We start from the raw sequence: 13,624 nt of genomic DNA on the forward strand, positions 1-13,624 counted from the left end.
GTTTGATCCTAATTTATCATTCAAGCTCAAAATTTTTTTGAAGTTTATAATGTCTTATATGACTACATATTTAATGAGCCAACCTTATGGACTTTATAAGGTTTGAATGTCTTACTTAACTTTATCAGGGTTCACTCAAATTAAAAAAATCCTAATATCCTTAACATAAATATAGACATACTGTTTCTCAAACAAGAAAACAAGTCACAAAAGTTATATAATCAAGTTGTTTAAAAAAGAACCCAGGTAAACAAGACAATCGATAGGTCCCTAAATAAACATGAATGACGCCTTTAACATATAAATCATGTGGATCCTACGATGACTTGTACAATAACATGATAACTGTATCATGCCTTATGTAAATAATTATGAATGTGAAAGTTTTATGAAGACTTGTCCATCATGCATAGGATCCACAAATTCATATGTAATAAAGACAATAAACCATGAAAGTCGAAGCATGAAACTGTATTGAGAAACAATTAATTATCACTAAAACTCAATTCTTTATGCATGGCCTGATTGATCATTAGTATAGTTGATCATAAATAAGGTTTGAAAAATCCACAAACCCACAATACATAATTTATATTAACCTTTTCTTCGCAAACACCGAATGAATTTAATCCATTCATACGGGAAAGACAAAATCTGATATTGGTTGTTCTAATACCACTTGTTAGAACTTTTCAAAATCTCAATATCAAATATTTGAATATAACTATAATATAAATGTGAAAGCGTATCTGAATTCATGTTGACAAACTGGTACTTGAATTCTTAGAGATTTTGGGGTGGCTTTCCACGTCAACACGTATTTGCTAATTCCTTGAGAGATGCCTTTAGTTTCTCTCTAATATCTTTCTTGACGATGGGATATCAGAGAAGAACTATTTTGTGGTACTAAAAACACGTATGATTTGGGAACTATAACCATATTTATAGATAACTTTCTTGTTATCTTTTGGATTCCTATTTCAATCCATCACAGAAATAGGAATTACTCTTAAGTCTCTATACATTAAAAGCCCACATCCTATTAGATACATTAAAATTCAAATCATAATTGATCACTTTAATTGGACTTAACTTTATTTGATAGTCTGCAACACATAATTGTTCACATATAAGTCCAACGTTGGATTAAAGATCCAACACGTTAGTGGTCATCTAACCATACAACAAACTAGTGCAGCAAATGAAGGGGATTACAATTCGCTTTTCGATGATGATATGGATGTAGAATTCAATAGCAATCCAATCTCATTGATGGAGGAGATCACGGAGGCAGTAGTACAGTACTTTAGTTTCAATGTAGAGAAGTTCATGGTAAATCCAAAATTTGAAGTTAGAGTGAAATTTGGAGGGAAAATCATTCAAAGCTTTTCTTACATTTTGTCAAATAAAATTTTTCATTATTTATTTTTAAACTAGTAACTTTATGTCCCTTATAAAATTAGATCAGTAAAATTTGGTTCGACAATTCAACAATTCAACAATGATATTTATATATAATTCAACAATTCTAACCTTGAATACTCTAGAATATATATATATATATATATATATATATATATATATATATATATATATATATGAAAGTAGCTATTTTAATCACAGTATTTCTCATTTCTACATGGCATGCCTAATTGAAGAGAATTAATGCGTTATGTGTCATTTTACCCATACTAATCCTATTTGCTGATTATATTATATGTTTAAAAATTATTTCTAATTTTAAAATAACTTTAAACAACAACTAATCTTAACTAATCTTAAACAAGAACTAATCTTAACTAATCTTATCCTAATGATAGCTGCTTTCTATCAAATTATTATAATAATTATATTATATGTTTAAAAATTATTTTTAATTTTAAAATAGTTTTAAAAAATAACTATTCTTATCTTAATGATATCTGCTTTCTACCAAATTATTGCATACAAGTATAGTAAAATTTTTTAAATCACAATTATTGAAATTTTATATTCGCAAAAATTACTTCCTTTCACTACCATAATCTTATCTTAATGATATTTTCTTTTTACCAAATTATTACCTAGAAGTATGATAAAATCTTTTAAATCACAATTATTGAAATCTTATATGTCCCATAAATTACTTCTTTTCACCACCATACCATTAATTAGTATTTAAATTCTTCATCATCTTTTCTCTTAATTTTGAATTAATTTAGCGTAAAAAAAGAATTAACTGTACTGATAAATTTATCAATATTATTGGAAACTGAATATTTATTGACGAAGAAAAATGGATTGCTAGATCTTTTTCTACTTGTTAAATATGAATATATAGTTCTAGGTTATGGTCATTATAAAACTTTAAATTATCTAAAAGAATATTTATAAAAAAGAATATCTACCAAATTTTTTGATATGTGGTACATTATTTGATATATACTATCATATTATAGTAAAAGTATGTAAACAAATTTTTAAACATTAGAAAATAATTGAACATTTAATATATTAATTTTTTAAAATTAATATTAATGAACATGTAGAACTATTGTCAATTTTTATATTTAAATTATTGGTATTTCTATAAATTCACAATAAATAAATTTTTTTAAAAAATTAGTAAATAATTCAACATTTAAAATATATTAATTTTTTAAAATTAATATGAATGAACATGTAGAAATGTTGTTAATTTTTATGTTTATATAAATTCACAATAAAAAAACCGTGCTAAGGCACGGGTAAAATTCTAGTTTGTTATGAAAACATTAAATGACATACACACAAATTGCAATAGTGTTTGAAATAAGAAGCACATGAATATATCACGGTTAGAAAGAAGTTGGATAGTCTCTTGAAAGCAATGTTTTTAAACTCGGATCGGTGAGTGAACTGGTCAAGTTTCTAGGCCACGGTCCAATCGATTCAACCAGCTCAATCAAGATTCAATGATTTTTTATTTTTTAATTAAAAAATACATATACATAATACACATGGTATATTTGGGATCATGCGCATCACTAGTAGCGACAAGTAGAGATCCTTTTCCACCCAAGAAAATAGAAATTTATAATAATTCCTAAAACAACATCCAATTTTGAGAAAAAAAAAATGAACCAAAACACAATTAGTAATAGGGATTAAATGTTATTTTCCTTTCCGACTTCCAAAACACAAGTAATATTACACTTTAGAAGAATCTTCATCTTACAAAGGAAAAAATGAAAAACAAAAAAGAAAACATGATCAACTTCATATGTTGATCAATAATAAATAAAACATTAGATAGCAAATCAAATACAAATTGTTTCTTTTCAACCCACAAAAGAAAGGAAAAAGAAAAAGAAAGACTAGCACCAATATGGTTGACTCTAATGGTAAGATTTGTGGAAGTGAAAGTATCTAATGAATTGATGAAACAAAAATAATGAGTACCATGACAACAAAAGAGTAGATGAATATATACAAGAGAAAATTAGGACGATTTGAAAAAATTTACACGTGCAAGAGAGATACTACTAACAACATACAAATGTTCTGCATTTTTCTATTGGTTGCATTCCTTCTTATTTTACAAAAAAAAGTTGAATAGTTCAAGTAGATAACTATTGAAGTGAAACAGTTTTAAAGTTGGGAAATTTCTTTTGGTGTAAGTAAGAGAACTTGAATTCAAAACTTATTACTTATAATTCCTCCCACCTTATCAATCAACTCAACCCTCCCCATAAAAGGTTGGAGTTAATTACTCGCAGGTACAATAATTTTATAGTTTTTAGCACACCAAATTTGACCTATTTTTACATATTGACGTCAATTGATTTTTTGATTCCTAGATTCTATATGCGAATAAGTGACATCAAATTATGTCTCACAAATTGGTTTCCCATGAAACAATTTTGGGTCTATTGGGATACAGATTTTTTATTCTAAATATTATTTAAATTACATCATAGACATATTTTTTATCTATTTTTTTATTATTGCATATGTATCGTGTCATAAAAATTGTTGTGTTACGCTGAATAATCTCCTATTCAAAATGTACTAGTTGAGCTCTCTCATCTCAATCTTAGTAGTATAATTTACTTTCTGTATAGCTTACTTTGCTTTCTTCTTTTTTTTTTTTCATTTCTTCCAAATTTCTTGACTTAATTCATTGTCACTAATCAAAGACAAAAACATGACAATCAATATTAAAATAATAGATGTTTTGATTTTTAGTTTAGTTTTTAATAGGGGAAAGGTAATATTAGGAAAGAGAGAGAAGAATTTGAATCTAGTTCCTCAAAAGGTACTTCTATTTAAGAGGATGAAATGTTAATAAATATTTAAACCAACTTTTTGTCTTTCTAATTACCTATTTTTAATCAGATATATATCACATTATTAAAAAAAAGTGTTATAATAATTATTCTGAAGGATAAGAGATTATTTGAAATATTATTTTAAATAATTACTATAACACTTTTTTGTGATGTGATGTATGTAAAATAAAAAAGTTGTTGGAAAGATAAAAAAATTGATTGAAAATATAATTATAATGCAAGAAAACTAATATTTGAGAAAAATATGCAAATACACATATTTCAAATAATCTCCTAGTATTTATACTCCAATGAACGGGTAAAGTTTAAGTTAAAAAAGGGAAAAGAAAAAAAAAACTATGTAGTAGCAAACTATTTCTTCTATGTTTCGGTGGAGACTTTGTATTTGTACCATAAAAATCTTATCTTATCTTAACTTGCTATAATACAAGCATCAATTATAATGTAATTTCGACCAACTCGATCACTATAAACAAACACTTTTTCCTGCCAAACAAGCACTAACATGATGACTAATTTTGGTCAACCCGATCACTATAAACAAACACTTTTTCCTGGCAAACAAATATTGACATTGGATCAATAGCAAACAATAGTTTGTTTGGATAGCGAATTATTTGTCAAAATTTATTTGTTTATATCATCAATGTATTTTTCAACCACCTTTTTATATCATATCAGCACATAAAAAAATATAACAATATTTTTTCAAACAATTATTCCAAATAATTTACTATCCAAACACAATATTGGAAGTTTTGCTAGTTTTATTAGTCATTGGATCACTATATCTTCAATCTTGTCTGAACATTCACATTGCTTGTTTAATTGTTTACAAGCATATTAATTTATTCAATGGAGACCCCAAAAGGATAAAAAAAAAAAAAGAGGAAAAGCCACTGCCTTCCTTTCTTTGCCCACTTCTCTTCTTCCTCTCTTCATTGCGTTCAATCCCAAAAATTGCCACACAAATCTTGGATCGACGTACCAATTTCCCCACAAATTGGCTTATGTTCACAAAGGCAACAAAAGATTTGAGGAATTGCTCAACTTCTATGTCCTCCTATTCAACAGCTTTGGTAAGGGTTTTAAGATCAGCTTTTTTTTTAATATATATTTTCGAAACTATTCTTAACTTCCTGTCTCAGGATTCACCAAGTACTTTATCATTTTTTTATTTTGTGTTTAAATATATGATTTTTTTAAAATTTGAGCAGTTGATATGATTTTGCAGCCAGAACCCTAACCTTTTCAAGTTTAATCAGTCTCTCCTCATTCATCTTTAAAAACTGGTTGAGAAGGTCTTAATTTCAATTAGCAAAGCAATGGGCACCTGTTCATTACTTTGTTACTTGGTTGATGCTATGATTCTTGATTTTTTTTTACTTTAAATATTTGCTTTAATGTTTTGTGAAGTTGATATGATGTAAATATTTCAGTAGAAAACTATTAAAAAAATGACTAGACTGCCATATGGATTAGTCATGTTCCATAGAAGCAAAAAAAATTGTTAAAACCAAATATAATCTTTATCAAATTTTTTCCATAAGAGTTCTAGAAAGTATATGTAGAATTCCAAAACAAAAAAGAAAGCATTTGCTGAATTGTGGAAGTTACGAATGGTGCTAAGCTGGTTATATTTTTCCCCATACAAAATTCAAGCACACAATACTTGCAACCCTAAATATGCAGCAAGCAAACAGAAAATGAAGGAAAATCAACTTTTTCTTTTTCTTTTTTTCCAGGAGAATGATTTTCACTGAAGATGTTTTCCTTGGGAAAAAGTTTTACAATTGAACCAAAAAACTCTAAATGTCGAGAACAAATTTGAATGACATATACCCCTAGAAATGTATTAGAGCTAAGAAGCACAATGACAACAGTTGGAATGACAATGATTTGTGATGATTGTGGATATGTAACTGACTACTCTGGTACTTTTATTTGCATGTATGGTTTTCTTTCAAAGTGTAAAACTATGTTTTGTTTCAAAGTGCTAAACTGTATGCCTTTTCATTTGGTGGGTCTCTTCTTATTCCTTCTATAATTATATATTTCCAGAAATTTAAACTTGATAGTGAGAACAAATTTCAGTGACATACACCCCTAGAAATGTATTAGAGCTAAGAACCACAATGACAATAGTTGGAATAACTATGATTTGTGATGATTGCGGATAAGTAACTGTCTACTCTGGTACTTTTATTTGCATGTATAGTTTTCTTTCAAAGTGTAAAACTATGTTTTGGTTTAAAAGTGCTAAACTATATGCCTTTTCATTTGGTGGGTCTTTTCTTATTCCTTCTGTAATTATATATTTTCAGAAATTTAGACTTGATAGTAAAAGTAGAATTGGAAAGCTTTTTAACTAATGCATGTTTACACATGCTCAGGAATGGGGAACATTTTGCTATTAGTTTGATTTCTCTTTGGCTTAATGTCATATGTTCCCTCCTCTTCTACTCAATAACTACATGAACCCTTATTTTGACTAATTACTAGAGATCTTGTCATTCTATATGTTTTGATCCTCTTTGTTAATCTTTTCATGCCCTTTAAAAGATTTTAATTTCTACAAAAAAGAAAAAAGCCAAACCAATTAACTAATTTTTTCGGTCAATTGTTATGAGATGTAACTCACTACTTTATGGTGAATATTTTGGAAATCTAGCAAAAGCTTTTTTAGTTAATACATTATGTTCTTGTCTGTACATGACAAAAAAGCAAATGTTAGACTATATAAAAGAGATGTAACCTCGCCTAAGGCATATATAATACATTTGGTGGATGAATATCACAATTTTGAAAGTCATTCACTTATGCTTTTCTACCTAAGTGAATTGGCAATACTATCATAGCTATCGTGCAATTTTATTTCGATTTGTATGCATGAGAGTGACTTATATATATAGCAATGACTAGCTCACTGTACATACTGGAAATTGTTTCAAATTATGGTATTTATAGTCTACTTTTACGCATATGCAACAATCTTAAGCTCTCCCTTTGGGCACCGTTATGCCTTAGCGTGTGGCACAACTGTTGGTTCTTGGTCAAAATAATCATATAAGTAACAATAATATCTCTAATATATTTAACAAAGAAATTAACAAAAATTTCATACCTTAATATGGTATTAAAAATGCAAATAATTTGTACCATAAAAGTTAATTTGGTGTGGGTTGAGGTGCGGACTAGGTCACTCTCTTTAAGATGATTCGCGTACCAGTGTAGTAGGTCTCAGCACGTCATCTCCAAGATAGAATAACTCAGCCTTTTCCTCACTGTAGTCTACTCCAATCTATACTATTGAAATAAGACAGAAACCTCACACAATACTATTCTTTATCCTATAAACTACAATTATAGTGAGAGGAATAGTCTAAAAATGGCAAAGTATATGAGTTTTGGTTGATAGATGCCTCTATTTATAGGTTAAAAAATTAAGAGTATTAAAACACCAACATTAAGAGGAATAAACACCTCATATTTCAGCTACAAATTGAAAAGTTTAGATTCATTGTATAACGGTAAAAAATTCACTAAATGAATTCATATACCTAATCATTACATAGGTTACACAATTCAAGACATAAATCTCATTTTGAAGACATAAGTTATACTTTTGAATGGTTTTATTTGTAGCTGAAAATTCATTGAATAAGTTGTATTTATTGTATTTGAATTCAAAATAAACATGTGATACTTTTTTATTAAAATATCCAACAATCCCCCACTTATTTTAATAAAAAATATAATACTCAAAACCTAACACTTAATAGCGCAAAGATTAAAAGTTTAGGCATGATGAAAGGGGCAATGCCTTTAAACCTTCACTTAGTACTCAACAATTCCCATACTAGAGTCAATGTGAATTTAGCCTTTAAACCATGACTGTTTGAGGGCAGGTGGAATCATATCACATATATGAATCTTTCAGTGTTCTAAAATAGGTTTCATAAGTCATCACATTTATGACCTAGTGCTTTATCCCGATTTTCATGAATGCTCTAAAGAACCAACCCAAATTCTCATAGGAAGCGGCCTCACTTCCACACTCATTTAGGTGAGTCTATCAAGAATGTTCCTATGACTAAGACATCCTACCATAAGGGCTATAGAGTTCATTAAGGAATTAAAAATCCCAACCTCACTTATCGTCGTAGGATCACAAATGCACTTACATCATGGGGATAGACAATATGATCAAAGTAGTGCATATTAATCAATCAAACCACTCTATGATTCATTTGTCTCCAACCTAGCTTTTGGGATCTCTAGTCCTTAGGTGGTTGTATCCTCATAGGTGATTTCTAACATATATTGGACTTTGGTCTTATCCCCCTCAATGTGTATCATATCCTTTACTCAAATTTGAGATTTATCTTTTACATAATAAAATAGTGAAGATATGACGTTCTCAAATTTTTGCAAATAATCTCTCTTAGTGGTCCAAATATATTGAACCAATATTTGGTGAGAAAATTTCTCATCCATTTATATTTGCCAAATAGTATAAACATATATTTGCTCATATTCACTTTTTTCAATCTTTTCTCAATGGCCAATAATCTAGTAGCTCACTAGAAGCCATCCTCAAAAAACTCCATGACTATCATTAGGTCATACTTTCCACTTTCCAATGAGTGCTAGTCTGTACAACTCAAGATAAGGATTCAGAATAGTCCAAAATACTCAAATAGTATTAAATTGGTAAGGTTACTTCAACTTAGCACAAATAAAGCATTATCAACAGTAATCAAGAAAAATTAGACTTGATCAGTAGATGTTAAACAACAAAAAGATTGATCATCTAATCAATCACCAATTCACAAAAATCATTTTTAACCCTCTTTGAGGAAAAATAGAGAATCCAACCAATACAGCATCTATCACTTCATAATGCTCTAATTCCAACTTTTCCTTTTTCATCAACACATGCCAACAACAAGTAATAATTTAAGGAATAACATGAGATGGTCACTTGACAAAAGTACTGCTTGCAGCATTTAAGAACAAATTTCATACTAGTCACAGAGATTTACTTATCCTCACTATTTATCATATTCCTATAAGATGTGATGCAAATTCCACATTGAGTGGATCATGGTATGGAGGGCAATTATTTTAGATGACTAGCAGTCTGCAATAAGTAACCTGGTTATTTAGGATCTAAATGTCATAATCAAATACAAAAAATATTGACAATCTCCTAAAGTTAATATAAGTACATGGAAACACGTTTTTCAACAAATTAAAGCACATAACTTGTAGCATATTCAATGCCAAAGCAAGAGTTCTTCCACTCAAAAATAATTTTAAAGGGATCATCTTGAGAAATAGCAACAACTCCTTTATATTATTTATTCATTTTTCATATGCACAATATTTCGAATAAGAGAAATCAGTAATTATAATTCAAAGTCATGAAGTGTTATTAGTCAATACATGTGCCCCCACTTAATTCTCATAGAAGACAACTAAACAGGAAATGCATCTAGTTATTTAGTAGCTTAGTATCTCATGGTATTAACACCTACATACAATAAGTCAGAAAATAGTCTGTTTACTAAAAGTGTAGACTAATTTTTTTAGTAAACATTAGCCGCCACTATATCTCACAATCTAGTATCATTGCATAGCAATTAAATTTTGATGATAGCTTCCTACTAATATAACTGTAGGTAAATAGCCAAAACTATTATATCCATAAAAACTTGAAATCCCTATATATATATATATATATTGGTTAACAACTTGAAGTACATTTCCATTCCAAATTAAATTTGGCTAACGATATTTGTTGACATATATCTTTGTCACCAAATTAATCATTTATATGTCAATGCCAAATTTTCAATTGGAATAAACCCATTAATATAAGAGACATTGAAAGTTCACTATGTAACATGACAAGCTTATGGGAAAATAGTTACTCTATACAACATATATTAAAAAATAAAAATGACAAAATGTTATTGTATTCGGTCTACTAATATTCAAAGACATCATGCAAGTAACTTGTTTTCTGTCATCATGTTTACCTTGAACAAACAAATACATGATATTCTATGAAATGCAATGGCCCAAGTATTAACCAATAAACACTAATGTATTAAGGAATGGACAAATTGCACATGCTAGTACAAGTAAGAAAATTTCATACGAGAAGTCAACCGTTCAATTAGTTTAATCTATAGTTAGAATTGACATAAACCAGTCTTACACTATGGCAAATTTCGTATCTTCATATTCATACAATATGGTAGATGCCAATATATTTTCTTTTTCTTAATAAGAGGCTATCGTCTTAAAATTGTTGGTTCTTGGCCAAAATAATCATATAAGTAACAATAATTTCTCTAATAAAATTTAACAAAGAAATTAACAAAAACTTTATAACTTAATATTGCATTAAAAAATGTAAATAATTTGCACCATAAAAGTTAATTTGGTGTTTGAGGCGCGGAGTTGGTCATTTTCTTTAAGATGATTCGCTTCCCTAAGGAGTGTTTTCCGGTGTAGTACGTCTTAGCACATTGCCTTCAAGATACAACAATCCAACTTTTTCCTCACTGTAATCTACTCCAATCTACACTATTGGAGTAAAACAGAAACATCACACAACACTATTTTTGCCTTATAAACTCCAATTATAGTGAGAGGAATAGTCTAAAGATGGCAAAGTATATCATATTGGTTGGTAGATGTCTTTATTTATAGGCTAAGAAATTAAGAGTATTAAAATACCAATATTAAGAGGAATAAACACCTCATATTTCAGCTACAAATTGAAAAGTTTAGGTTCATTTAACTAATTGAATTCATAAACCTAATCATTACATAGATTACACAATTCAAGACATAAATCTCATTTTAAAGGCATAAGTTACACTTTTGAATGATATTATTTGTAGCTGAAAATTGATTGAACAATTTGTAATTTATTGTGTTTGAATTCAAAATGAACATGTGATATTTTTTTTAATAAAATATCCAACAATAACAACTAGTTTTATCCTTATCTACCTATATAGTAAAAGCACGAATGGGTTTGTTAAGATGATGGCTGTTGTGCTGATGTGGCTGTGTTTTATTGGTTGGAGGGTGATCGTCATTCACGTGGGAGTCACGTGCTTTCGCCAGGAAAAGAAGTGGGATTTTTGTTGTTGTCCGAGAATGAGGACCTTTGGTTTTGATTAAATTTGTTTCCAGCAAGTACCATTTCTCCGGAATTGGTTTCTTACTTCTGTAAGAAAAGGAAAAAGTACCATTTCTCCGGTCAGCAGATGGCCAGCTGAGTAACGTTATGACGGTTGGTGATGATTTGATTGATGAAAAGTGTTGGGTGCTAGCTCAATGCAGGTTGGCATTATTTTACGATATTGCCCTTCTTTAACAAATAGGGTGTGCAAAACATTGGCCTTTTTGCCGGTCCTTCCTCAATCTAAGGCCCTTCCTCAATCTATAGCTTTTCTTTGTACGTGTGGCTCCAAATTCTTTTTCTTCTCAGAAGGTGATGGGATTTGATGGTGGAGGAGGGGCCCAAGGCAAATGGGACTGGTAATCTCCTTCTTTCCTGGTTTCTCCTTTCATTTTTCTCTTTTTCCTTCATCTCCCTTTTTCCTCTTTCCTCTCTCGAGTGATAATGGTTAATTTCTTCTATTTTTCTGCCTTTTTATCAACAGGAAGTTGTCAACTTAAGCAATTAGAAGTGACAAGCGTGGAACGCAGTGGAGCAAAGCAAGGCGTGGTTCTTCCTATTTCTGGATCAAGTTTACCCGATTTGAACACTTCAGCTCAAGTATCTTTATTCTTTCAGCAGCCTTTTACAGATCTACAGCAACTGCAATTAAGGGTGCAAATTTTTGTTTATGGGTCCTTGATGTGAGTTCTATACTGAAATCGAAGATACATACACAATATGGCATGTGAAGAAAGTAAATAGATTCTGGTCATTAGGCATAGTTATGTTTGTTCGCAAATAAGACCTGAGTCTGGTTTCTTTTCCTGATACCTTTCTCTTGCACTTCCTCAACTTTTATACAAAATTCTTATGTCATGTCTACCTACTGGCATTTGATTTAACTATATTTTGAAATTATGATGGTGCAGACAAGGAGTAGCACCTGATGAAGCTTGTATGGTTTCGACATTTGGGATGTGTGGTTCGTATATTTTTCTTTCTATTTTGTTTGTACTTGTATGTATCTGTTAGCATATGTGGTAACTAGCTTGAAGCTTTTCACTAACAGAAGGAGGGAGGAGCTTTTGGGAGCCTGCTTGGCGGGCATATTTGGAAAGGCTTCATGGTCCAAAATTGCATCCAGGCAGCTCTGAGACCCCTGTACAATCACGTTCAGGTACTTCACGACTTTTTGAGGTTTTTGAAGGTTTTGTTGCTGCTGAAGCATGTTCCAATTTGCTCCAATGTAGGTCCTAAAACTTCAGAGCAGGGAAATAAATAGGGTTTGAGCCAAAGCAAGGTTCTTTCAACGCCTGCTGCTAGAGTGAGAAGCAAGAGTTGCCCTTCTCCTGTTGTTAATCCAATGATACCTCTTTCATCACCTCTATGGAACATGCCTACTCTCTCTTGTGATGCTCTAGCATGTTAGAGGTCCTGTTCTTGATTATCAGACACTTTCTCCTCCGCATGCTTATCAGACACCGCCTTTGCGTGACTTTGGTGGAAATGCAACTTCTTGGGCATCGCAGCCCCTTTTCCCTGCTTCATGGGTTTCCTTTGCTCAAAGTTCTGCTGTAGATGTCAGTGCTCGATTTCCTCCAATACCCCTTACAGAAACAGTAAAATTAACACCCATGAAAGAGTCATCCATTTCAGTTTCTTCCACTGCAAAACTTGCTTTGCCTGATCCCACAGTTCATGATTTGAAAAAAGTCTCAGGTTCACATGGCCGTATTCTACTGATCCAAAATCTAGAAAAAGAAAGAAGACTTCTGGAAAACTTTGCAAGTAGAGTTGGCTTTGTTTATATTTTTTATTTTTTTCTTTGAGTATTAGATTACTGCTTTGTGTGGGTGTTTTATTGTTACTAATGTTGCTATTTTGATTGTGGATTATCTCAAAAAAAGAATTTGATATTGTCATAGGCTTCTGCACTAGAGGACATGTTGGATACGCCACTGTACTAGACCATTGCTCAATGAATAATGGTGTGCTGCCTATGATGTTAACAAGATTGTCATACTGACACTTTGTTCTAGAAAAAGATATGTACAGGAGGCTATTAATTTCTAACATACTCTAAGATTTGAGTGATCGAGAATGCAAATATTGGAACCTTGGAAGCTGA

The 13,624-nt window shown here is 30.4% G+C and overlaps 1 protein-coding gene across 4 annotated transcripts; it reads left to right on the plus strand.

The window, feature by feature from the left end:
• Positions 1 to 11,750: 11,750 nt before the first annotated feature.
• On the plus strand, positions 11,751 to 13,624 carry LOC113739373 (protein SWOLLEN 1-like). 4 transcript variants are annotated; one of them, XR_011812753.1, is made up of 5 exons: positions 11,751 to 11,873; positions 11,999 to 12,168; positions 12,426 to 12,478; positions 12,566 to 12,673; positions 12,747 to 13,420. XR_011812753.1 is itself a non-coding variant. In XM_072045067.1 (5 exons), exons 1-5 carry the CDS (start codon positions 11,840 to 11,842, stop codon positions 13,520 to 13,522), a joined length of 495 nt encoding a protein of 164 aa, XP_071901168.1. In that variant the 5' UTR covers positions 11,751 to 11,839; the 3' UTR covers positions 13,523 to 13,624. The 4 variants fall into 4 exon arrangements, 3 of the variants coding, with proteins under 3 accessions (XP_071901168.1, XP_071901167.1, XP_027122389.1); XM_072045067.1 differs by lacking the exon at positions 12,747 to 13,420 and adding an exon at positions 13,422 to 13,624 and having other exon boundaries at positions 11,999 to 12,197; XM_072045066.1 differs by lacking the exons at positions 11,751 to 11,873; positions 12,747 to 13,420 and adding an exon at positions 13,422 to 13,624 and having other exon boundaries at positions 11,903 to 12,197.

The sequence above is a fragment of the Coffea arabica genome, chromosome 4c (assembly GCF_036785885.1).
Source record: "Coffea arabica cultivar ET-39 chromosome 4c, Coffea Arabica ET-39 HiFi, whole genome shotgun sequence".
Taxonomy (NCBI): domain Eukaryota; kingdom Viridiplantae; phylum Streptophyta; class Magnoliopsida; order Gentianales; family Rubiaceae; genus Coffea; species Coffea arabica.